Source organism: Grus americana, chromosome 4 (genome assembly GCF_028858705.1).
Source record: "Grus americana isolate bGruAme1 chromosome 4, bGruAme1.mat, whole genome shotgun sequence".
NCBI lineage: Eukaryota > Metazoa > Chordata > Aves > Gruiformes > Gruidae > Grus > Grus americana.
In genome coordinates, this window is record NC_072855.1 from 19633663 (window position 1) to 19658461 (window position 24799).

The following is a 24799-nucleotide window of genomic DNA, read 5'->3' on the forward strand; positions in this document are numbered from 1 at the left end:
GGCTGTTGACACAACAGGAGAGGCCTATAGCAGTACGTGTGCTGCCTGTGAATGAACCCCGGGCAAAGCAAACCAAAGCAATTCCTTTCCCTTTTTACGTGCATCTATAGGAGAGGGCTGCAAATACCATTTGCCAGACCATCCTCCAGCTGTTGCCTGACCAGTGACAATGCCAGTGTGGAAGCCCACCATGCTGCACCCTTTACCGTCCAGGAATGATTTGGAAAACCCATGCTTGTCCACCGACCTACCTGTCTGATCCTCCTAGTCTATCTGCTGAGACAGAGAGGCTGGTGAAGAACTGTCACGGTGGTGCTTCTTCCTCATACAGGAATTGATCATCTCAGAATGGAACATACCACCCATTTTGGACTGGTCAGTCCCTACTATCTGCACAACTTGGATCCAAGCATGGCCATGTAGAAAAGCCCTGACATTCCCCACCCTCTCCTAACTCTAGCCAGCAACTCTTAAAACTCCACTGAGCATTTTTCAAAAGTTTTCCCACGAGGTTTATGTCAGCCCTTCAAAAGCCTTGGGTGCTCACAACAGAAAGGCAAATAGCACCTTTCTACCATTTAATTTATTAAAACTAGTGGTTCTGTCCCCTGCCCAAAGTGCAGTAACGCAGGCGCAATTTGGACTACTATCTGAAATCAACTAGGACCATTAGGAAGAGTACTAGAAAACCCAGTATATGATCAGTTGGGGGGGAAAAAACCTGTCACTTGTGATAAAAAAGAGAAACAGAAATGGATTTGAAACATTCGTTTCCCTTTATTTGCTCAGTGAGGCTGATGTGTACTGCACATTAAAAAAAAAAAAAATCACAGGAATTTTCATACAATGAATTAAACCACAAAAGTACATGTAGAATTGGCAGGTGGAAAACAGCCCAGCTTGGGCTTAACTAATATCTCGCTTTCCCTGTTCAGCATAGTCCAACCAATAGCTTTACATGTTCATCTACTGTGCAAATCTTACAGTAGCTCCATCAGGTCAGTGGTTCACATTATTGAAAATGTCTGTCACATAGGTACAAATTTAGAATCATCACATTATATTACATGGCTATTCTAGGTCATTTATAGATCAGATCTTATACTACAGTGATTGAAGTTCTCATTACAGCCATCAAAAAGGACACATAATCATTACCTACTGTAAGCTTACATCTAAAGGGATGAGAAGGTGTGGTTGGGTTTTTTTTTTTCAACTGACCCAAGTATTACACCCTAGAGGCACAAACTTTCCTCTCAGTGCTGCTCTTGGTGATGGCAGTCCAACTGCTTTTCAGAGTAGTTTAGCACAGGTATTCTTCTTCAATCTTAGGCTCCCTCTGTTTGGATTTGGATCATTTTACGTTATGTAGGAATTACTTTGCTACAGCTCTAGGAAAGACCATAGTTTCTAAGTACCAGTTCTGTTACCTGTATTGCAGATGTGGTACTTACCACAGCATGAAAGCAACAGTACAATCTTCATCTAAAAGACACACAGAGCTATGCTGCAATTTGCCTCCGGTGACAATGTGGTACACGTGCTAATTTGAAATGTTCTTGGGGGAGAAAAATAGAAAAGGAAACACCGAAGTTATATTTTGATGGGTTACTTACTACAGTGTCTACAAAGGATACAAATAGCTTTATTCAGCATTCCTAGCTCTACATTAATTTCATACGTAATTTGTAAATCCACAGAGGAAAGCCATCTTCAAGATGAGAATGTTTGCCAGGCCAGTGAAAAAAAAAAAAATTGACTCATGTCATTATGCCTGCTTGGTGAAAAAGAAATAATCCCCCCCCCCCAAACCCACACCAATTTATTCGTGTCAGCAATGTAGGGCAAAAGAGAATATATTTAAAATTTAATGACAGAAATTTAAAGGCAAAATAGGTAATGCATCTGGTCCTTGAACACATAATATGATATACTAAATATTGATTTCTTAAAAATAATTTATTGCTTTTAATATTTTTCTTTACAACAGAAGATACTCAAAATCCAGAAAGGAAAATTGTAAACTTTTAGTTTGGCATTCACACAAAGTTAAAATACCTGCATTTTTAACCTACAGAGCAACAACGAGAATTATGCAGATTAAAGAATGTTACAGTCGTAACACAGAACCTCCGAAAAAGTTCTTTTTCTTTTTTTTTTTTTTATTTATTGCTATCTATCTACTGAGAAATAAGAAGCCAAAAAATCAAGCAAGCATCCAACAGGACAGACAGTGGAATCTCTCAGAACACAATATGCTGGTGATAAAATGAATGCAGCCATCAAAATTAACTGCACTGGCATGGGGGTGGAATCGGTTTTGTAAGATTGGGAGTGGGAAAGGAGATTAAATAGTTAGGTGTGCCATACCTTCAAGAGGAGTCATGAATGCCAAACAGTAATAGAATACCAAATCTATACATTCGCAAGCAAATTCCAAACTTTGCTGATTCAGTCTAGAGACTCCGAGTTCAGATGACATTCTGATGCTCGGAATAGCAGTAGTTTACTCTTGTGGTTTTTTTCTTTCCTGAAGTTTCTATTTAATTTAGCAGAAGCAATGTCATCAGCAACAATGTCATGGGCACATCTGAGGCCATGCTAGTGCATAGTAAAAAAAGAAAAAAACCTAAACAACCCACTGCTTCTGCAAAAGCTGGATTTCCAAACAAAGCACTTACTCCAAACTGACAACCGTCATGCATCCTAGGTATAAAATTTCCACTGGCCTTTTTATTATTTTAGTCATCTCATAATTTATAATAAATAGGATAATTGTAACTGATAAATATGTCTCTTTAGTAAACAAAGGAATGAAGGATCGGTATTTATACAGGATGCATAACTGTAAAAAATATAGATAAATACCATCATTAAACTCTGCCAATGAAAAGATTACTGGCTTCAAGAACAGTGTTTAGACACAGAATTACTGTAAAAATCATACTGTACTTAGTACCTCAGCATATTTTTATCAAATTAAAATCACAAAAATTAAAACAAAACAGCATTTTAAAAAGATTTTTGACCTCTAGTTCCAAAACTACTGTTGATACATAAAATAAAAACATTTCTTAATGATTATCCATTTGAGAGACTTTACATAAAATTATGATATCTCCTAGAAAAATTTAGATGAGAAAATTTCATTCCCCTAACAAATTCAGTGTATAAAACTGCAAAAGAAAATCAAGCAATGAGAAAAATGTGGAAAAATACTGCAGAAGTGGTTAATACCTTTTGGGCTAGGATAAGTCTTGACAAAATTCTTATATAAGCTCACCAAAGAAGGGATGAATGTGTGTAAAGCATTTTTGCACTCAGACACACGCGCGCACACATATATACACGCACACCCTCACCCGCACGCTTTTCTCTTTTTTTTTACAATCAAATATATATAAGCGTAAGTTCAGCTTTCTACATATGTTAGTGTACAATAATTGTTTCACCTCATATAATTACATTTGAGTATTCTTGATTAAGAAAAATTCAGCAGTTTTTGAAAAGAAGGCTGCATTTACAGTGCATAGCTGTAACAAAAAAGAACATCGTCATACAGTATGTACATAAATAAAAATACTCCATTTAACATTTGTAAATACTCAACTATTTTAGAGAATGTAGCAAATAAACTATCTGTGCACACACCCAGATAGTTATATCCAACTCTCATTAATAATGTAACACCACGTCCGCTCATTAGAATAAATCGCTGAACAAGCTGCACATTTGACCATTAACAAGGCTTTGAAATTTTTGCTGTGGAAGATCAACATTGTAGACATTTACATGGGTGTCAGAATTAAAAGATGAAACTTCAGAATATTAGGGAAACTTGAGCCTTTCATTTTCCCTTCTGCAAGGACAAAAAAAAAACCCCACAGAAAAAAAAAAAAACAGAGAAAAGAAAAATCTTAAACCAAAGCTAAAACAGATTGTAGGCTTCTGGGACCTGTGGTTTCTTCTGGATTGTCATATTATCACTGTATTGTGAGAAGAAGCTTCATTTAAAAAAAATAATAATGCAGTGTCTGATTCCCAGACATCAGCAGCCGTAGTTCTCAAATTTTTTTTTGTTTTTGTTCTTTTTTTGTTAAAATGCAATATGTACAGATTTTGCAGTTCATCGTTGTACATGTATCTCTGTGGAACTGCTGCCATGTCTCGTGGTTTGCATCGAACTCGCGAGGAACGCCCGGCTCCCCCGCCACCGATCACCCGTGAAAACAAAGCTGACACCCATGGACACGTGTGTGCTTACTGGACAGCCATCCTGCCCCTCCACTCGTCGAGCAGTTGTGTTCATGTAAACCATGGTTTTCAACAGAGAGTGTAAAGTAGGAGAAATTCCTAAGTATGACTTTTTAATTGTCCATTATTGAAGGACGTGATGTCCGTGAGGTATTCGCCATCCCTCCATTTTCCTCAGGTGCAATGCATGTTACCTACGCAGGCTCCGCTGTGCCTCTTTAAGTAAACTATCAAAATCCATGGAGTCATACTTGCTTTTAGTGGAAGCAGGATCAAAATCATCTGAGTTTGAATCTGAAACCCAAAGAGAAGCAAGTTCAAGGCAAGAACAGCTGGTAAGTACTTACATTATTTTCTTTGTACAACGTTATGAACAAAGCACTGCAGAAGCAATCCACTCGTGACCACAGCTTATAGGAATGGGATGATAAATGCCCAGAAACGGTCATCGGAGAAGCTTTAGGTATGAGCCGTATACAGAGCTTTCTGGTAAGAAGCAGGACTTAACAAAAGCAGTACACAGCATTCACGGGGGCATACCATAAATTGCACATGCATATAGAGCAGGTAAACTCAAAACAGTTTCTCCAAGGACTCGAGCACCGACACGCTGCTATGTATAGCTCTCAAAGTAGTCTGGATAATCTTGATAGACGCTTTACCCAAAACTCCACCATCATTTTGCAACTGTTGTTTTGCAACATGCAATATCCAAGACTCACTTCTTCTGAGGAAGGTAATAGGGAGTGGTTCTGCCGAAAGTCAGGGCAGCCTGCAGGCTGCTTCTGCCTGCCCTGCCTGCCTCAGGGTCTTGTACAAGTCACTACACGTCCCTGAATCTCTGTTTTTGCTTCCACTCTGATTTTTTTTGGAGTTTGCTTGTTTAAAGTGTGAGCGATTCATGGCAGGGCCTCTGCAGCGCCGTACAAGCAACCTCAGGTGGGCTCCTCAGCTTTTTGCAGCATACGTGATAAGTCACAGCAGCAATAATGGTCCAGCTCCTATGACCTGCGATACCTGCTCCAGCTTCACTAGTTGTTCAGACGCAGACGTCAGCCTGTTCCTAGCACAGAGGAGGGATTGTACGTCTGTGGCCATACAGCTCCAGTACGGCAATTATTGACATGGCTGCAAGCACTGATTTTCCTTTTGGAGTCATCTCTGCTTAACACTGACTCTCCCTGGTTCCTGTGTCACAGCTCCTTTATGAGAGTGCCCTTTTCTTGCCATTTCTTGTGTTGAATTAATGAGAACTCCCCATCTACCAGTATAAGACACACTGTGCATTAAATGTTCATTACAAGTTCTGTTAAGACAATATCTTCTCACAGAGGAGAGGTGTTAAACTTCTGACTACTATTTTCAAGTGTTTTCTTTCTTCTGTACTCAACCCAAGGCTGATTAATTCTCTCTGTCCTTGTACTAGCTCATGAATTTTAAAGTTCATCCTGCCATTTCCTTATGTAGCTCTATCAGATAGTCTGGAAAACACAGGGAATGCAGTCTGAGTAGAGAAGCTCAAGCTGTCAGCAGGACAAAGTGAAAATACTCTGCTCACAGATACTTTGGGAATCCCACTCAGTATGGAGAGACCTGCCAGGGAATACTCCCAGTGATGAATAATGTTCAAGAGGGTTCCCTTCAGACAACTTATTTTAAACCCCAGATTTTCTGAGATACAGAGATGACCCTGGCTTCCACTGCTGAAGATAAGTCAAATCAAGTCAAGACTTCAATCTGTTTTTACTGTTTTTATCAGCCTACATTTCGACAAATGCCTTGCTACCTTTTATATTTTCAACATCAATCCTATATCTCTTCAGCAGTCAATTGCCTTTTCTTAGCTTTACATTATCTGTTTAGCCACTGAAGTGAATTATAGCATATTCATTGTGAACAATGCGTATCATCTTTATCATTTATTCTGAAAAGACATCAATTGGTTAGAAAAAATATATCTGTATTCACTTCCTGCATTGTACAAAGCCAAGGGCAGCACATACAAGAATTCATTAGCACTGTGTTACAGGGTTATGAGAGATTTTAATGACTGTGGTCATTTATTCATAAAACCCCACAATATCTGATTAATATAGATTCAACAGCAAAATATCCCTTGCTATTTTATTCAGAAAAGAGTATCTCCCATAGCTTTAGTCTATTTATACAGGTATCAGGAAAGATTTAATATTTAAAGAATACTTTACAGTTTAAGAGGTAATTAAATAAGAGGTGAGTTTATAATATAATATTAGGGAGGATGTTTTGGTAGTCTGTGTGGTCTCTTTATGCATATACTTAACATCAGCATTCCTGCTGCAAGAGTTTGAACATCTCCAAACATCCTTGCAAGGGGAAGCATCACTCCTTGACCCAGAGCACAGGACAGAACCATACATTTTTGCCCAGACAGGACTAGGACAGGACTAGGCTGTGTTCTCGCAGCCAGTATGCACAGTTGGGACTGGAGTTTTGACAGCGTACTGGGGTCTGGAGACTGGTATGCATACTGCCTCACATCAGTGGGACAGCAAACACCGAGAGATGTGCTAAGCTCTCGACAGCCTCCTGGAGCCTCTTGCATATCATGACTGCAAGTCCCTGCGAGGAGACAGTTTCATACATAGATGCTTATGCACAATGTGGGAACCACCAGTTGAGATCTGTGGTCTTTGTTATACTAAGAGTCAGATCTGGTCACAAGCCCTTCTAGCTTTGAAATCTGAGAAACTATGAATTGTGTTTAAGGAGTGTTTCTGGCAAGTTCTACACACCTACAGCACAACTCACAGCAAAGTAAGAATCATAATGAATTTTTTTTGGGTGAGGCATCTACTTTGCTCTCTGTTTATCACTCATATAAATAAATCAGGTATTAGAATCAAGCAGTCATAGCACAGCAATGAACAGTAAAGCATGCAGGAGGTTTCTGTGGCGCTATCATTTCAATATGGAAATGGCACTTATTTTTGATAATGATGGAAACGGGCTTTGAAAGAATTTTCACAGTCTGAAATAGCAGAAAGAAGCCAGCTCAGATTAGACTCAGATCAGTAGACTTCTAAACTTTTTGCAGCAAGTGAAAACCGCTTCCTTTAACTTCCCCCAATCATTTAAATAATATAAGCAGCAAACAAAGAAGCAGCAAACCCCAAATTCTCCTGAGTTACAAGGTTCCAGTTATGTACTTTAATTCACAGAGCAAAATACCTACCTAGGTCTGCATAGTTAGACTTGCAAAATTGCTTGCGTCCACAAAAGTACAGCTCAAAGTCAGGTTCGTTTGACCTGCGTAAAGTGTATCCATTTTCAAGAGCAGCAAAGGCGTCACAAGTATAGCGGTAGGTGATGAAACCATAGCTGTCTCTGCAATTGAAATATACAGTTGTGAACAAAAGCTGAAAAGAGTTAATGTGCATTAGTGTAACCCCTTCCTGAAAGCAAGAACTTGCAGGAGATCCAGCAGTGGAAATGCCAGAAGTACTGCATCCATTTATCAGCATGATTGTCCTGTCATGCAGCTAAATACATATTTCTGGGACAGGAAATCTCAACTAGCAAGATTAATAAATAAGGATGAAAGAAAATAAATAAGGTTTTGAACTCAGCATGTCATCTGTCACAGCACTTACATTGGTAACTCCCATACCAGTAATCTTACTGCCATAATTTTTTACATATGGCAGCTCCCAAACAAGAAGTAATCTCAAAAGTTCTTACCCATCATCCCGCAAATTTACTGTGCACTCCTCAATTTCACCAAAAACTTCAAACCGGTCCCTCAGTTCTGTTCGAGTTGTGTCAGGTCTGATTTTACCCAGATAAATCACACGACGTTCTTCCTGTTGAGAAAGAGAAACAGGGAAGGCATATTTTTAATAAAAGTGTAATAGAGATGAACCTATACATATATGCATGCAAATACACACACATGGATGTGCTGAGGATGCATAATTATAGTAATAGTCTCCTATGGAAAACCTACAGCATCTTGCTTATAAGTCACATAGTTTTCTCCGGGAAAGCATCTAAGATATTTAAACGACACTGCATTTGTCAGGTGGTGTGCTCCTGGAAGGTTTCACTGCTTGCTGTCACTGTTCTGCTATAGACTGACAGAGAGTTCTCTTTCTATCCTACTGCACCTTCCTCCCTTCTACCACTTCCCCTCCAAGACTGTAAACTCTTCCAAACCAGGAGCCCATCTATACAATACTGGGCAAAACCCATCTTAGTTGTGCAGTAGTATAAAGTAACACAATAATTGCATAAATGTACCATAGACATAACAAAATGTATTACAAACATAACATGATAAACTCAGATGACTCAATAGTTGATTCATCCTGCAATCAGGTGTTCTACCATAACCCATACCTTAAAATAGAGGAAAAACTGTTAGGGGTCCAGAAGATGACTTTTATTAAAATAAATATGTCTGGGGGGGAAGGCAGGACAATAAAACATAACCTCTGGTCACCATTACCTTTTGGTTTCTTCAGAAAAAAAACCTGACTGAATTCCCTGATTTTTACAGGCTAGGGTGCCATTTGCATGTTCCTTCAACACTTGGAGCAAAGCATCGAAGATACTTTTAAAACAATTGAGTCATGGTCATATCCCTCCTTCCTTAGTGGAAATGCTCAGCAGACTGACAGAAGAACTAGGAAACCACGTGAGAGTCACTTTACAAATTTTTGGATGAACACTTTAGTAAGGATAGAGCCATTTAATGAGCTGCAAGCAAAGCAAAAGGCAAAAAGAGATCTTCAAAAGATGGACCTTAAGGTAATCAGGGCAAAGAAGCACCAGCTCCACATGGCTTGGGTGCTCGGCCTCCCTGTCTCAGATTGCCTCTGGCCTGAAGAACCCTGGCACTACTGGCCCTACTGCTCATCCCTTACACACCCGCACATTTGTCCCATAAATCGAACCACCACCACCGCATTCTCAGCTGGCGTAAATCTGTCAGTCAGTGGAGCAATGTCAGTTTAAACCATCAGCTTTGGCACCTGAGACTTGCGCAGAATTTAGGTGCCGAATGCTGAAGGAGCTATACTGACTGCTGAGAATTCATGACTATCATAACCCGGAGGTGCCTAAAGGCTAATGGCACCTCAATGTGCAATGCAAAAGGCTCTAGGGACCTAAATATAGATTTGTATTCCTGCTCAGAAACATTCTAGCCTGAAGAGACAGGTAGCTTATAGTGTTACAATTCAGATATAGCATGAAACGTATCTTTTCCATGAGTCCCCATAGAGGTATAAGGCAGTAGTCATTCTTGGACCACAGACAATAGGACTGAGATCAGATCAAAACACATATAGAAACAGAAACGATCCTGATGCCTCTTTTTACCTTGTTTGAGCGCTCATTTGAGATAAAGAGTTATGGGGGCCCAAAATCTTGGGTCACTGTTCCCAGGAGAGGTAACTGTTCCCAGGAGAGCACTCTACTCCCAGGAACTGTTTAATGCAAAATAAATGAACAATTCCTGCAGCAGGAAGCTGAAACTAATATATCTGCCTCCCAAAAGAAACTCCTTCTCACTCTCACACTCAGTCAACTGTTTTTGCTGACTCTTTTCTGGCCTCCCTAATCTCAGGGGCTCAGATCCACTTAATATAAGCTGATAAACAAAAGTGAGTCCAAAGCTCCAGAAAACAGAGATCCAAGAATCAAACGCTCCTACCCAAAAGCCCTACCCACTAAGGTATGGTACAAAAAGTGACCACTGCAACCACCTGGGTCTTCTATAGCACCCTGGTCTGCCCAGCAGAGTCTTTGGTTGCTCTACCCAAGTATGTACACGGTCTCCTTAATCAATGGGATCAGCTAAGTACTTCATTTAGATGCTTGAAAGAACTGCCTTTTTTGATTATATAAGGAACCAAGGTGATTGCCTTGGTAGTCCTGTATAACCCTACTGGGACAGACATTTTCATTTTAAAATGTTATGATGTCCTCTGAAGTGTGCTGCCCTTGTTTCGCTGTCATAGCAGTGCAGTCTGGACAAGCTAGCATGGCTAAAAAAAGTATAAGTGTGCTCATGGGTAGCCATAAATTTAGGGAAGAGGGGTACTTTACAGGCAGCTGCTGCTTTTTATCTGTCTCTACTGTGTCCCAGTCCAGAGCCCTGACCCTCCTGACAGAGGAGTTTGGGTAGGGCTTCTGTGAACGAGGGACTGTAGAGTGCAAGCAACTGAAATCTGCATTTCTTCCATTTTCCCCATTCTGATTCTGCTTACTTTCAGTATGGTTGGGTGCCATAAACTTCAAAAACAGGAAAATCTGCATATGCACAGTAATTACTTTTTCAGACTGTTTTACCAAATCAAGGATTTAACCGCACTGAAACACTTGATAAGAAACAATTCCATTGATACTTGCTATTGAACCTAAATGACTGACCAGATGGAGCAGAACATAACATAGCAGACTGTCTAATATACTTTAGCTGAGATAATACATCTCAACTGAAAAAACATAATGTTTCACTCACTGACATGGAGATTGTTATATTACAGTGCGATGGAAATAACTATTGCAATGCTCTTCCATAACTCTGTGTGCATGCCTGCGCAATTTCTCCTTCTTCTATCCCTCTAATAACCTTTGTATCTCTAATATCCCTTTAAGACAACTGTAATAAACCAAAACTGAACAATTAAAAAAAAGCCTGTTAAACTATCATTAAGGGAATAAGTTAAACCTGCAAAATTAAGGAAATTCAAATTTAAAGCTGAAATGCACCATATGTCCTCCAGTGTGCACACATGAGGAGATGTTCTTTCAAGTATTTTTTTTAAGCAGAGTGTCATGCTAGTATAAGATACTGGAGAACACAGGATTCATACAGCATTGTCTTTGTCTTGGCTAACTTCGGTTTATTTAAAGCAACTATGAAGAAATTTATTTGTATTCACAGAGACACCTGCCTTTTATTCCCATTAATAATAAGAGCTATACAAGCCTAACAAGATTACAACATACCTCTAAATGTTAAAGACCTTTATTTTATAATAAGTTACATGCATAAGTCCATATGTGCATATTAAGTATGCTTTTTACTGCACTTGTTAGAGGAGATGATCTATGACTTGGGATCCTAGAGAACTGCAGAGAAAACGTTTTCTTTTCAGTTTAATGTGGGCAGAGGGAACCTGCAGGAAACTCCAGAAGATACTGTTCATATTTCCCTCCCAAAAGTGCAGATGATTTATTTTGCATCATAACCTTAAAGCGTAATTCATTGCTTTGCCAGGTGAATAGAGTCCAGCCAACTGCCTCAGGCCCAACATGTCTGTCTTCTTTCAGTTTATCTAAAGCTCCTTCTTCTTAATCTTGCTCTTTCTTCCTTGCAGTAAAAACATTTGAATAGGCAGATGTGGCAGAAAATCTCAGACTAAGAAGCAGTATTCCAAGTCTCAAATGAAAATACTAAAACATGAGCATGCCAAAACTTGAGAAAACAGCACCAGGATATACCTTACACATCTAAGGGTCAATACAGGGACCACTCATCTTGTAAAATGTTCACTGATGCTAAAGTTCTTTTTGTCTTGCAAAGGCTTTATTGTTTTCCCTTCCTCATTTTTAATACTTTAATTCACACAGAATTAAAGCGCAGAGCATTACATGTGTTAGTTTTCACGCGCATTTTTGCAGTAGGCTTCTTCACCCAGCACTTGTTTGCTTTGCCTGCCCGTGGTGCTGCTAAGTAGGGTCTGTGGGAAATGAAGGCAGCCACTCCAGAGGTAACACTGCACGGTGCTGCTGTCCCCGTTTTCCCTACAGCTTTTTGTCTACACATCTGTGGTGCATACCTAGTTCTCTAAGAGCCAGATAATGCTCTGTGTGAAGCTGAGAGAAGAAATCTGGGTGTGTTTTAAAGCTGGGGTCTGCCATGGGCTTGTCAAAGGCTCTGCTGCTTCCTCCAGCACAGGCAGCTGGCTGGGTGCAAGCCCCATGCCTTTGTTGCCTTCCATGCCTTCCATGCCAAGTGACTTCTCTCCTTTTCCAGTCAAAAGTCATGAAGACTTTAATCCTTAGAGCTGGAGACCATACACCATTTTGCAAGTACAATGGGAACGGTCAGACAGAGTTTAAAAAATAGAAATGCTACGGATGGAAAAAGCCAGCAATGCTTAAGATTCTGACATAGTAAGAAAAAATTGATTTAGATTTTGTAATAAAGAAGAATTGTGGACTAAGTATGACCTGTGGACAATTATGAATGGCAAAAGGGAGACTCATGAAAACTGGAAAAGAAAGGAAGAATGAACATTGCACAAAATTTTCAAATGCTGCTGTGTGGCTACTTGAGGACTGGAACAGTGCAGCCATCCTCCATGGTGACTGCTAGAAAAACAATGATGGACCAGTAAAACTCAAGATTTAGGTAATCTGTTTGATACATTTTCAGCAACTCAGCAGCAAAAGTAAAGTGCCTGGGATCACGGCCATCAAGATGAGCAACAGCAAAAAAATCCAAACTCAATATACAACATATGTGGGATCTTTCATTAGTGGGAATGCACTCCATTATAGGCTGACTCTGGTTTTAGACTTTAGAGAAACCAAGCACTCATTTATGAAACCACCTTTCTCCTGCCTTCCTGTTGTAGAGCAATTTTTTTTTTTTTTAAACCCTGTTTCTTTCCACTTCAGTGGTCTCACAGCGTATTCATCTTCTTATGTCTGTAAGCTCTCTGGGACAGGGACTCTTGATACTTAATCTGATGGAGGCTGTCAGCACTCAGAAATGAAAAGTAATAATGTTAATAGAAATTTTCTACTCGGGTATAAAAGCTGATTTTGTTATACCTCCTGGCAGCAGCCAGCACACGCAGTAAATGAGCAGCAGGGAGGATGTGACAGTTGCTATCATGGCCATAGCGGCAGAGTAGCAGGGATCCAGAACACCAGGCTGCTCATCAGATAGTTTAACCAGTCCTGGTGCACCACGTCAATGGGGAACCACTAACTGGTCACTCCAGAATCGAAATGTGCTAACTGTATTTCTGATGCCATGCCTTGGAAAGTATTTGCCACATGGTCTAATGAGATGCTGGAGTAAAAGCCCGCATAACTCAGAAATTTCCTGGGGTGTATCAGAAGAAAAAATGGGTCCTCAGTCTTCTTGGCAAAGCAATGTGATCTGCCTTGGTTGGGGGCTGGAGTAGACTGTCCTGCAGTTGCTCCTCAAGTTTCCTGATGAAAGCATCTCCATTATGATCTGGTTAGCATTATAAAATTAAGTAAGTCTTGGTGGCAGACCATCCTTACATTCAAGAGGATCCATTCTAAAACAAAATGGGGACCCAGTGAAATAAATCAAGTCAAGATTAAACTAAACTATTAAAAATTAAACTAAGCCACCTGTATATAGCTGTAAGCCTAGACAGGAATTCAGGGATCCATACAGGGAAATGCTAGCCCCGGCTCCTAGCTGATCTGAAGCTACTGCAGCAAAGGTGTTGTGTGCAAGACTGTCGGGGCAGCCATTTAAACATGCCTCTGCCACATGGCATGAGCACAGGTTTCTGAAACAAGCCTCCTCAGCGTTCTGCCAATATGCCTTCACATCTGCCAAAATACAAGCTGCCTGCACAATCAGAGGGCATTGCTGCGTATATGGTTTTGACAGATCAAAATACGTGATTTTTTTTCTCATTTTTTTTTCCTAGGTTTCTACTCTTCTTGTCACATGGAAGCTAATTCTAGATGTTGAACGAATAACACTTGATGGATTTTAGCTCAGTCATAATTTTTGCTCCCTTCCCACTGTGCATCCGTTCTACAACTAACTCCTGAGACCTTAGCTTCTTGTGAAGAAAAGCCACCTGCCCTGTGTAACACCCGAGGTGTCAGTACTGCCAAGTTTTGGGCCACTCTTGTAACGGTATCTGGAGGTATGTGGCCATGAATCAATTCTTGCATTAAAAAAATTCCCCAATGCAGAAAGCAAAGAAATCTAAATTTATGGGACTGTAGAAAGAGTTCAAGGAAAGAGAGAGGACATTCTTGTGGCTAAACAATAAATGAGTTGAGTCCGTCAAGAAAGAATAGTGACACAGAGGAGACCCATAAGCCAAAAGGAGTAAGAAAAGGAGCAGAGAATGCTAGAAATAACACAAATTTTATCACTGACTTCATGAGATCAGGGCGCCCCTTTCTCTGCTGTCCCCTAACCCCTACTTATTTGCACAGGGAATAAACTGGCATGATTCAGTACAGATTTTTAAAGTAAAAGTGCTGATAGACTTTGGAGAAAGGATTTAATGGGATTTCATTTACATCTCCTGCAGCGCTTACACAGTGACTGGACTATAAGTTTTTGCAATGTTCTATTTATTGATATTTATTTTTAGTTCTAATTTATTTATGTTTATTAATAAATAATTTCATTAATGAAGTTAATTATAATGAAAATGCTCACTTTAGAAAGAAAATAAGTTCAGCTTTGGTTTTGAAACGTCTATAATTCTTAACATAGGAAGTTATGATGCAGCATATCCGGAGCTTTTTAAATTTGTCTTCTTTCTTTTTTTCATTTTCCCTTGATTAGCTAGTTGCCAAATATTTGTTTGTATTAAACTAAATCAATTTTTCCACCCCCTCAGGAGGATTCAGGTTTATTTATACCAGTAAGGTACCATAATTGAGAAGTAGCAAGATATACCCATGACAGAGGTCTACTTGAATCTCTAATTTGTGTTAGAGCTGAGAGAGAACAGTCAGTGTAAGTTACGATTGCTGGAAGGTAGTGTTCATCTCTAAGCAGATGGAAGCCAGATATTTTAAAACTAACTGCAACAATTGACTTAAATATAGCCCTGTCTGAAGCCAAGCAAAATCATTCCATTGCCTTCACTGAGTTGCAGATCAGCACAGCAGAGCATGTTATAGCTCTACATCTCATGCTTTACAAAATACGTGTTATCACCCACACTTTGTAGATAGGGCACCTGAAGCAGAGAAAAGTGAAACAATTTGATGAAGCTCACTAAGAATAACAGTAGCAGAGAGAAAAATCAGAAAATAGGGTGTCTATTCTCTCCCAGAACTTCTCATTGCCACAGACTACACCAGTGTCTGTCAACCTCTATGCACTCTCAGTTCTGTAGGTTTAAGTATTAGGAGAAATGCTGCTGAGTGTGTGAGAAATCACCTTTTACTACAAAGTCCACTGAAGGCACTGGAAAAAAGACCTATTCATTTTGGTGAGCCTTGGACAGAGCACTAAGGGAAAATCCGGAAACGATGAAGTGTCCCAGTCTGCACCAGCTTGTGGAAGAAGAGCCAGAACAGCAGTAAAGGTACAACAGAACAGGAAGAGCAGGACACCAAAAACCAACCATAAAATGTTAAGGCAAGCCTCCAAATGGGCTTAACAACTACAAAAGAGTCCAGATTTACAGTAGCTCCCAATATAATTTATCAAAACCATCACACAGTTGCCAATGGGGAACTAAAAAGGGGCAAAAGCCACCTGTCCATTTAATAGCCATTTTTCTGTCCTACTGCTACAACAGCCAAGAGAGTCGCTCATCCCCACATGGGTATTTCCTTTGCCTCAGGTATTTCAGTTGTTTCACACAGAACATTGATGAACAAAATAATTAAATAATAGATATTCATTATGAAAGGGCCAGTGTTAAGTGACATTTTAAAATTGCATCATGTCTTCAGACTATTTATTTTGCTAAAAATAACTTAAAAATTAACCGTGTCACAGACAGGAAAAAAGAATTAAACTCATGTCTTTGGATCCCAGTTTTGAATTCTGTTATCTGCACCTTCTGTGTAGACAACTACAGCTACTACAAAAGTCCAGCAATCAGTATTTAAGCTGACTCCTTATATCACTTATGTAAAAAACAAGAGATATAGAAAATAGACATTGATTACTGGCATTCTGGTAGGTGGTATGTAGTATAAAATGCAGGTTCACTGATAGATCTGTATAAGAAATAGACTGGTTCACTTTTAATTGTCTGTTGTCTGGGATGAAACTTTTTTCTAGCAAGCCCTTTACATCTGCGAAAAACTTGGAGAGTTGCAATTCACAGAACCTGAAAAAAATTAGTATTGTAACATTAAAACACAAATAGTTATGAAAACGTATATTTGCCTAAAATTCAAAATACTAAGAAATACAGGTAAGCAGATTTTTGTATTTTGTTTTTTCTTTTATAAAAAAGGAAGAAAATAAAGTCTGAGTTCTAGCTTTAGAAATCTATGAAAAGAAACAGAAATCTATTTCAAAATGAAAGTTATCTTCACAGTGCTTACAATTGCTTTCTGCCTCTGTCTCTCCCTTTGTTTGGCCCTTTCAGATTCCCGTTTTTCATACTCTTTGCGGTATTCTTCCCTCTTCAGCCTTTCATGCTGATATTCCTCATAGCTGTCATATCTAGGAAACATAACTTGGTCATTAAATCAAGCACCTGCATTTGTGAATGTAAAATTAGTAATACAGTTTCTGGAAAGCTTCATTATATCTTGAGAACCAGCTGCAAAGCAAACTAAATGCACGCAAAATGCCCTACCTGGGTCTGCGACTGTACGGTGATCTGGACCGTGATCTTGCACATAAGGGAGAACTTCTGTATGCTCGGTGTCTACAATGGCTGGACTCACAATAGCAACAAGATCTGCAGGAAGAAACACATACACCTCTGTCATTCGGTTTGAATCTACTGGCACCATTTTCTACCTCTTCCCTGAACTTAGAATTTCTTCTAAGCTACCAGTGAGATTTTCCAGTGACAGTTTGCGATCTCCTAGTCAACTAAGGGGCCTCAAGTGATTTTCCCCCCTGCCCTTCTGTAATGTTCCTTATTGAGGCTAACACAGAACAGAGAGTCAGCCACTGTCAACTTCATCTGATAGGGACTGCAGTTAGATTGGCACCAGGCAGCTCACAGATAATGGGAAAGGTTAGTTGTGTACATCTCCCACCAATTGCTCTGCCGCTGACCTGACTGGCTCCACTCAGAAAGTGTAAACTTGGCAAATTTAAAGGATAATGGCAACAAGTGTTTCTGTAGCAACCCTATAACCTTCAGACTTAATCAGCTCAGGAGCAATAGAACGATGTGCACTGGATTGTTATTTTTTTTTTATCTTCTGTCTTTCATTCTTTCTTTCCTCTAAGTTGCTTTACGTTTTTGCTGTTTTCCTTCTTATTAACTATGATGACGATATATGAATTTGCTGTACTGTACCTTGAAGAGGATCTACTACAGGGCGACCTTGATCTCGATCGGGAATATGGAGAACGGGAACAAGACCTGCGTTGAGGAAAGGACCTTGATCTAGAGCGTGTCCTTTGGGATCTTTGAGAAAATAAGGATTTGGGTGGAGACACTGAATCTCTGCATGGAGAGTTAAAAGAAGAGCAAGAAGGCGATACATCAAACAATGAATAGGCTTGTGTCCCATCCCAAGGGTAGCATAGTTTATCACTTTCATCTTCACTGTCATCAAAGAGACCATCCATTGCTAGTCCTGAATTTATAAACATAGGTAGTTTGGAGAATTGTTCATTACTGTAATCACTGTCCCTTAGTTCTCTGGTCTTATCTGCTTCTTCATCAAAAACAGCTTGGCTGGGGTGACCAAAATGCTTATTCAGTTCAGCCCGAATTTCCTGGTCTTGGAGCTGTTTTCTATTATTACCATGGGATCCCTGCTTACTTGTCTGTAAAGTCTCTTTCTTGAAATACTGGTCTTGTTCTAAAGAAGAACAAATCTGACACTGCCACCCAGGTGAAGAATCCTTAAATTCTAGTTGTCTGGAGTCCTGAAGTTCCTGGGATATTTTAATGTGTATTTCCGATTTTGAATTCACAGATTGACAGTAGTCATGGTCACCAAACAGCCGCAAACTGGGCCGTTTTGTCTTTCTCTCCTCATGTCCACTGGACAGTACTGTAGTCTTGCTAAGCTGTGCGTACAGCTCAGACTGTTCTGGACCCTTCTTGATTGGGTTATTTCCTTGAGAACTGGAAGACTCACTATAGCGGGGCTTTTTTGAAGGTGGTACAACAGTCTTGCATGATGACTTCGGCTTAGGTGAAGTCCTAAAAGGATTATCCTGGTTGGCTTTATGAGGAGGGGTTGTAGGTGGAGTTAGGCCTAAGGAGGAAAAAAGGAGGAACAGAATATTTTTAAGCACTTGTACAACCGTTATAAAGGTGGCTCACCGTACTTCTTTAAAACAGATACAAAGCAAGACCCATTCTATGTCACTTTAATTTAACACTACTAATACTGGAAATAAGAGTATGTGGAGTGTGAGACACCAAAGGTCTGGTACCAACAATAGCAACAGTACTAATGCATTGCCATTAATCTTCAGCATCATTTCTGCCCCTCCCCTTCCTCCACGAAACCCGCCTCTCTCTCTGTAGATTTTGATAGAAAAGATCAAGAGATAAAAACCAAAAGACGTTTTTGTTAAAAATCAAAAAGATTTTGATATAAAAATCAAAAGTCTGGCACTGTCAGAAACCTAACGAAATTATCAGACAAAAACCTGAATAAAAGCAAACCTGAGAAAAATACATGAGTGCTACCAAAGGAACCTGGGCAGGATGCAGAACTTGAATGCAAGCAAGTAAAGCAGCTCTACAACTCGACTGCAATGACTCTTTGTCTTCACAGTTCATTAACTTAGTAAACCATTGCTAATGTTTGTATAATACATTCTTGTAAGCATAACTAACACATTTTTCCTGAAATGTGGTTCTGCAACTGAAACCCAAATGAACAATAGGACAACTGCAACTGTAATGAACCATTGCCTTTATAACTAAATATTAGTGAGAGTCATGAAGAAGGGAGTTGATATGAAACAGGTAAGTATTCAAAGACTAAAGATACCACTAACAACCAGGATTTTTCGCATAACTGTAATAGATTATATCGCTATGGTGAGATAAAATCGCTAGGACTACAGACCATTCTAGTAAAACCTGGGAACCAAAGCAGCATCTTCCAATGTTTTTTATAAGGGTAGAATATAACTGTCAACATTTTCTGTAGAAATCATAGAATTTCTTCAGACTTTATAAAAGGATAGCACAGGATGCCAGCGCAGAGTTACAGCAACCTGTGGCCACTGTTCAGGAAATAATTACTCTTCAGGAAGGTAGTTAGTATGTTACGTTTTTAAAATTTGCTTCTGCACTCCAGAGGTCAATCTGTCCAAGATTTCTTCTAGCCCAAGCAATGAGCTTTCCATTACTTCCTTAGCAAGAATGAAAAGAGAGCGCAGGCACACTTACAGGAAATGTGTATTTCAAACATGGCTATAGAGTTTTGTATTTTTAACCATGCAACAGAGCTCAGCAGATCAATGCAAATGGAACGTGTTTTATCGTGTTTTTCTGTAAAGAAGGAAAAGCGTCCATCAATGCACAGTGCTCCCTAAGGAGCATAAATGGAGACTGGGAGTCCCATTGCATTAACTGCAATGAATTTGTTCCAGAAAAAAAGAAGATAGGAGTACCAAGGCATGAATACTTGATGTGAGAGTGAAGCTTGATTTTATCTCAGTGTTTGGTTCATGGTTATGAGCCTCCCATGGCTATGTGAAGACTTTGTCTACAGCCACCAAAGTCGGGGAAATGGAGGCAAATACGCTGATGCCTAAAACTCCAGTTACCCCAAATGTGATTTTAAAAATGAAAAAGTTTTGTGCAAAGTCATCACTCTTAAAACATTTCCTCTGAGTCCTCAATTTTTTCTTCATTCCTTCCCAAAAATTCACTTGAGTCAGCAGTACATATTTCACACCTTGTCCACCTGCTCACTAACAAATATTTTTGACTACCAAATGAATTTTTGGTAAAATGAAGAGAACATTCCTCTTCAAAACTCTGCAGTAATCATTTCTGGGTTAAAAAATCAGGCTCAGATTCAACAAAGATTTGAGTAAGCAACGACTGTTTTCTAGTAAAAAATTTTGATACGTCATTCCTACTTGTGAAATTATATAGCACCTGAGAAGCTCTGGTGTTAGTTGCTGAATTTTTGGATGCAGTTTTAAAGAAAGAGTGAAGCAGGAGAATATCAATTCTAGCCCCTCCTTGTTACTTCCAACAAACACTCCACAAAGAACACGCATATTTAAGAATTTCAGGCAAAGAAACCCCAGAAATAATCCAATATTCAAAATAAAATATTGTTTTCATTTACACTTCTTTAAAGCTAGCCCTGGCAGGAAGTTAGCTAAACACAGAGCACAGCGATTTCCAGAAGCTGTACAAGGAGTCCAACAATCTTTAGGCAGGGGAAACAAACCACCAAAAAAATCCCTTGCAAAAGTACAGACTGAGCTAAATTTACTGGCACTTCTCTTGCTGGCAGAGCTGTGCTGGGGACATCCTAAGAAAGGGCTTCCTCGTGGCATTTTGGCTTTTTTCCTAGTTTTCAGCAGAAGCAGGAAGTGCACAGGCAACTAGAAACAGATAAAAGTTGGAAAATGTTCATTTAACTTTTGAACAATCCTCCATTGGGGTGATGGAGGGGGAAGTGAAGTTTTGAATTCATGTCACCACTACGGAGTCCACCTTCAGCGCGTCCCATGACCAGTGTCCAAACTGTGAACTTTGAGAAAACCAGCTGACTGCACACTCGCTCATCTTCACACTAATCCCTGGTAATCTTCACTGAGAGCTATGATCCCGCATCAACAGCGTTACAATATTCTGTAACCACTGGATTATTTCATACACACCGATTTCTCCACCAATGTGTACATTTTAGCGTTGACAGTACAAGGTATATTCTGTGCTCTCTCTTGAACTTAGCAGGTTTTGACAGATTTATGGAAGGACAGATGGCCATTACGGGCTGAAGGCTGACAAGAGGCAGTTCAGAGCATTGTTAACACACTTGCACAAACTCTCAGCAGTGCAGCGCTGTGCAGAATGTAATTCAGACTATAGCTTTTTTATTGCTGCCTATTTTCTTTTGTCAAAAGAGCCTGCTGTGCACAGCAACAAATGGCTGCCATTACCCAGAATGTAATGGGTGTCAGACAAATCACGTAACACAAACAATCAAGAGTATGTAGGTCATATTTCAACAGAGCACAACCTTAGCAATATTTATGATTACTGCATTGAAATGTGCTCTATAATAAACAAGTACCTCTACATCACTCACACTTATGTACTTCTGCACAGCAAATCTGTTAGAAGTGGTACATACTCTACAATCATCCCCCTTAAACAGTCTTTTTTCTTTTTAAAGTAAAAGGCAAGTATTTTTTCATGACATGCTATAAAACCATTTTCTTTGTAGGGACTTTTCTTTAATTGAATGGCTTCGGTAAATGGTACGTTTGCACTTTGCCTTGCTCTGTCTATATACTACGAACTCACTCGGTGATCTTGCGCTTGAAAATAGCTTACATCAATTTGCCAGCACTGCTGCCAAAGCAGCACCGTCCTCCCCGTGTCTGTGCAACAAAAGGTGTTCACATGTGTGCCGACTCTGCCACCTTGGCCGAGCGACTTCTTTCAAGGAAATCTCTGGGAGAGTGAAACTACTTTTGATACATTCCAAAACTCTACTAAAAACCCCCTTAGTAACTCATTTAGCTCAGCACTCAGGTTGATAAGCAGAAATTAGGGGAATGTCTTTGCATAGAATGTGACATCTTGACTTTTTAGGACTGGTTTGCAATGCTGTTTTACATAGACACTGATCTTTCTAAAACTCTACTGTAACTGTTAGCATTTAAATGTTTGATGACATTTCTTGTGCTTTGAGGGGGCTGAGAATTAGTGTCTTTTGGGGAACGCAGCTCTGGAACCTTTCTACATGTGCACTGGGCTTTTGAGAAGCATTGAAAATGAATTCTGTTATACCTTTTAAGTTTGAAAATGGATTGTCAAGGGAAACATTATTTAAGGCCACTTAAAACACTGAGCACAAGATAACAGCTCAATTCAGTAAAAGAATCAGGAGAGCTTTTGTGTGGCACAAGATTGCAGAAACCAGGAAAATATAATAAAATTAAACAGCCATCATATAATAAAAAACCTACATGCTTGTTGAGTATTCAGTTTAATCCTGTTGTCAGTGCTGCAGAGAATAAACACAGATGCCTGAAAATATCAAATAATTTACTAGATTTTATTCCCTCTGGACAACTCTCTGCATCTCACATCTCATTTTATCAGAAATCATTCTGAGGTCAAACAAGTTCTTATATGATAGATTTTAAGTATTTTTTCTGACAACTAAGAGGTAACACAGATCTAGAGGTGGGCAAATAGCAGGGTATAAGTACCCTCAAGGATGCTCATGAATTCCAAATCACTATTCAAGCTGATTGTGTTCATAAAGCCTTTTCTGTCATCTTTTTGGAGAAATCAAATTTTGCACCCAAGAAAGACCGGTGAGGAGTTTTATGCTCAAGTAAATTACAGGGATCTGTGTGTGAATGAGAGACTTTTCACCAAGTCACCTGTTGTAGATAAGAGGGTGGAAACAGCCTTCCAGTTACTGATTGAGCCTTAACTGCATAAACTCGCTTCATGCACTTACATGATGGCTTTGAGTATTTAGGAGTGAAGGTTTAAAAAGACACTGAGAGAACAGACAGAGATGAATTTCAAACATTTAGGAGCCATCTAAATGCCGTCTAACTCCTGGCATTTAGAAGTTCAGCAGAAAGTCTAAGACAATCATTGAGGAGCCATCGATCACCAAGAAAAACACAGCCACCTCTAGAGGGTGAGTCCTCCTCCCAGTCCCTGTGCCTGCACCTGCCCCCTCATCCTGACTGGTAACGAAGAGGAAAGAGGTCTTCCAGTGACACAGAAACATCCCATGTTCCTGGAAGACATTAGAGAGGTTCCAGCCCACGGCCTCTTGACAAGGTGTTGGCAATGCAGCTAGCTGTGGAAACAAAGGGAGAAGGACCTCTTGCAAGCCTCTCACTCAGAATGAGACTCGGCTTACACAGAAATTTCATCCACTGCATTATCATCACCTAGGATTCCCTCTATATCATGATGTTCTGGTCCTTCTTCCTTAAAATAGTACCAGAAATCAGCTGCAGGAGTTGGGATTTTAGATAGCAATGGACTTACTCCTCTATCATAGGCCATTTATTTAAAGTGCATTCGAAGAATTCTTATGTGTGGCTTGAAAACATTTTAAAAAATATTTGTTCCTTGTAATTTGACAAATCAATGTTTTGACAGTTTTAGGGAGGACAAAGTTACATTCCCAACTACTAACAAATCCATTCTAAAGCAAGATATAGCATCGGCAAGAGAACGGTTTCAGTTTGACTTTAGATACATGAATCCAAAATGTGCGTGTGACTGAGATTGATGGATCATGTGGGAAATGCTTTTATTTATTTATTTTTCTATTTTATAGTTAATTCATCAGTGAGGGAACCAATGTTGTTTTCAGCAGAGAGATCAAGGGAGCTGCTATTTATATTAAAATACTTTGTGCTTCGATAGTGTGAGCAGCACTGCTAATGGTCTTTTCAATTCGGCAGTGAGATCAAGGCAACTCCTATTTAAATTATAATAAATAGAGCTTGTACAGTGCAAGCTGCCCTATATAAGGACAATGAGCAATGCGGTTATCTGGATATAATTTGGAGTTGCCAGGTCTCACTACAGAACTCCAAGGTATTATTAATCACTACTGCCACTATTTTTTCCTTATTTTAGGGTGGTTTTTTGTTGTTGTGGTTTTTTTTTACTGAAGTGGGTCCCAATTCTGCCATGATTTACTCACATACACTGTAAGTTCTTCAGTACTCGAGGTTGTTTCTGTTATGTACTTATCTGCTTCCAGCACAAGCAGACTCATGACACAAGACACTACTGCAATACAAATGAGTTAAAAAGACATGCACAACCATTCATCCTTTTATAGATTTATATACATATATGAATATAAAAATAAAACCTATGTGTATCTGAAGGCAGAGATTAATACAGCTACCAAGTGATGAAATACAATCTCCTGAAATCGCCTCAACCAGGCATTGTGAAGACCAGAGCAAGTGGAAGTCCAAGAGCCACCATCAAGTATGCTGCTTGGTAACACTGCCCCAACTCCTTGGCCACACATGCTCCACCAACTCTTATTCTTCCTGATTATCATCAGTTTACTTTCTAGCTAGACTCTATTTACTTCCAGAGGGAAAATAATAAATCATGTTTTCATAGTACAATATTCCAATTCATGTATTTGTCCAGTTGTGCTGTTTCACAACTTCTGATGCATTTTTTAATGTGCTAGTTCTCGTGTCTAAGACAACTACAGAGCTGTTTTCTTTCCTCCTTTGTGCACAGCTGATGGAGCGGAATGAATTTGGTAATACCAAGACCATTCCCGTTGCCATTATGGAGGCAATACCAGACGACTATACAGGGGTCAGACCGACTCCCAGTTTCTGTCTAGTCAGCTGAAGGGAAGAGGAGGCTGCTGACTTTCCGGCTGGGAGAAAACACTGCTCCCTTCAGTGACTTCAACAGCTGCTTGTACC

The 24799-nt window shown here is 39.6% G+C and overlaps 1 protein-coding gene across 4 annotated transcripts in view; it reads right to left on the reverse strand.

Annotated features, from left to right (window-relative positions):
- Positions 1 to 785: 785 nt before the first annotated feature.
- PPARGC1A (PPARG coactivator 1 alpha) overlaps positions 786 to 24799 on the reverse strand; it is a 374124-nt gene continuing 350110 nt past the window's right edge. For all 4 annotated transcript variants that reach the window (XM_054824834.1, XM_054824835.1, XM_054824836.1 and 1 more), the window contains 6 exons: positions 17490 to 18402; positions 16812 to 16916; positions 16555 to 16675; positions 7975 to 8096; positions 7469 to 7620; positions 786 to 4548 (listed from right to left, as the gene is read on the reverse strand). In XM_054824834.1, the coding sequence (XP_054680809.1) occupies positions 4445 to 4548; positions 7469 to 7620; positions 7975 to 8096; positions 16555 to 16675; positions 16812 to 16916; positions 17490 to 18402 (1517 nt within the window). In that variant the 3' untranslated portion in view covers positions 786 to 4444. The remainder of the gene's footprint in view (positions 4549 to 7468; positions 7621 to 7974; positions 8097 to 16554; positions 16676 to 16811; positions 16917 to 17489; positions 18403 to 24799) is intronic.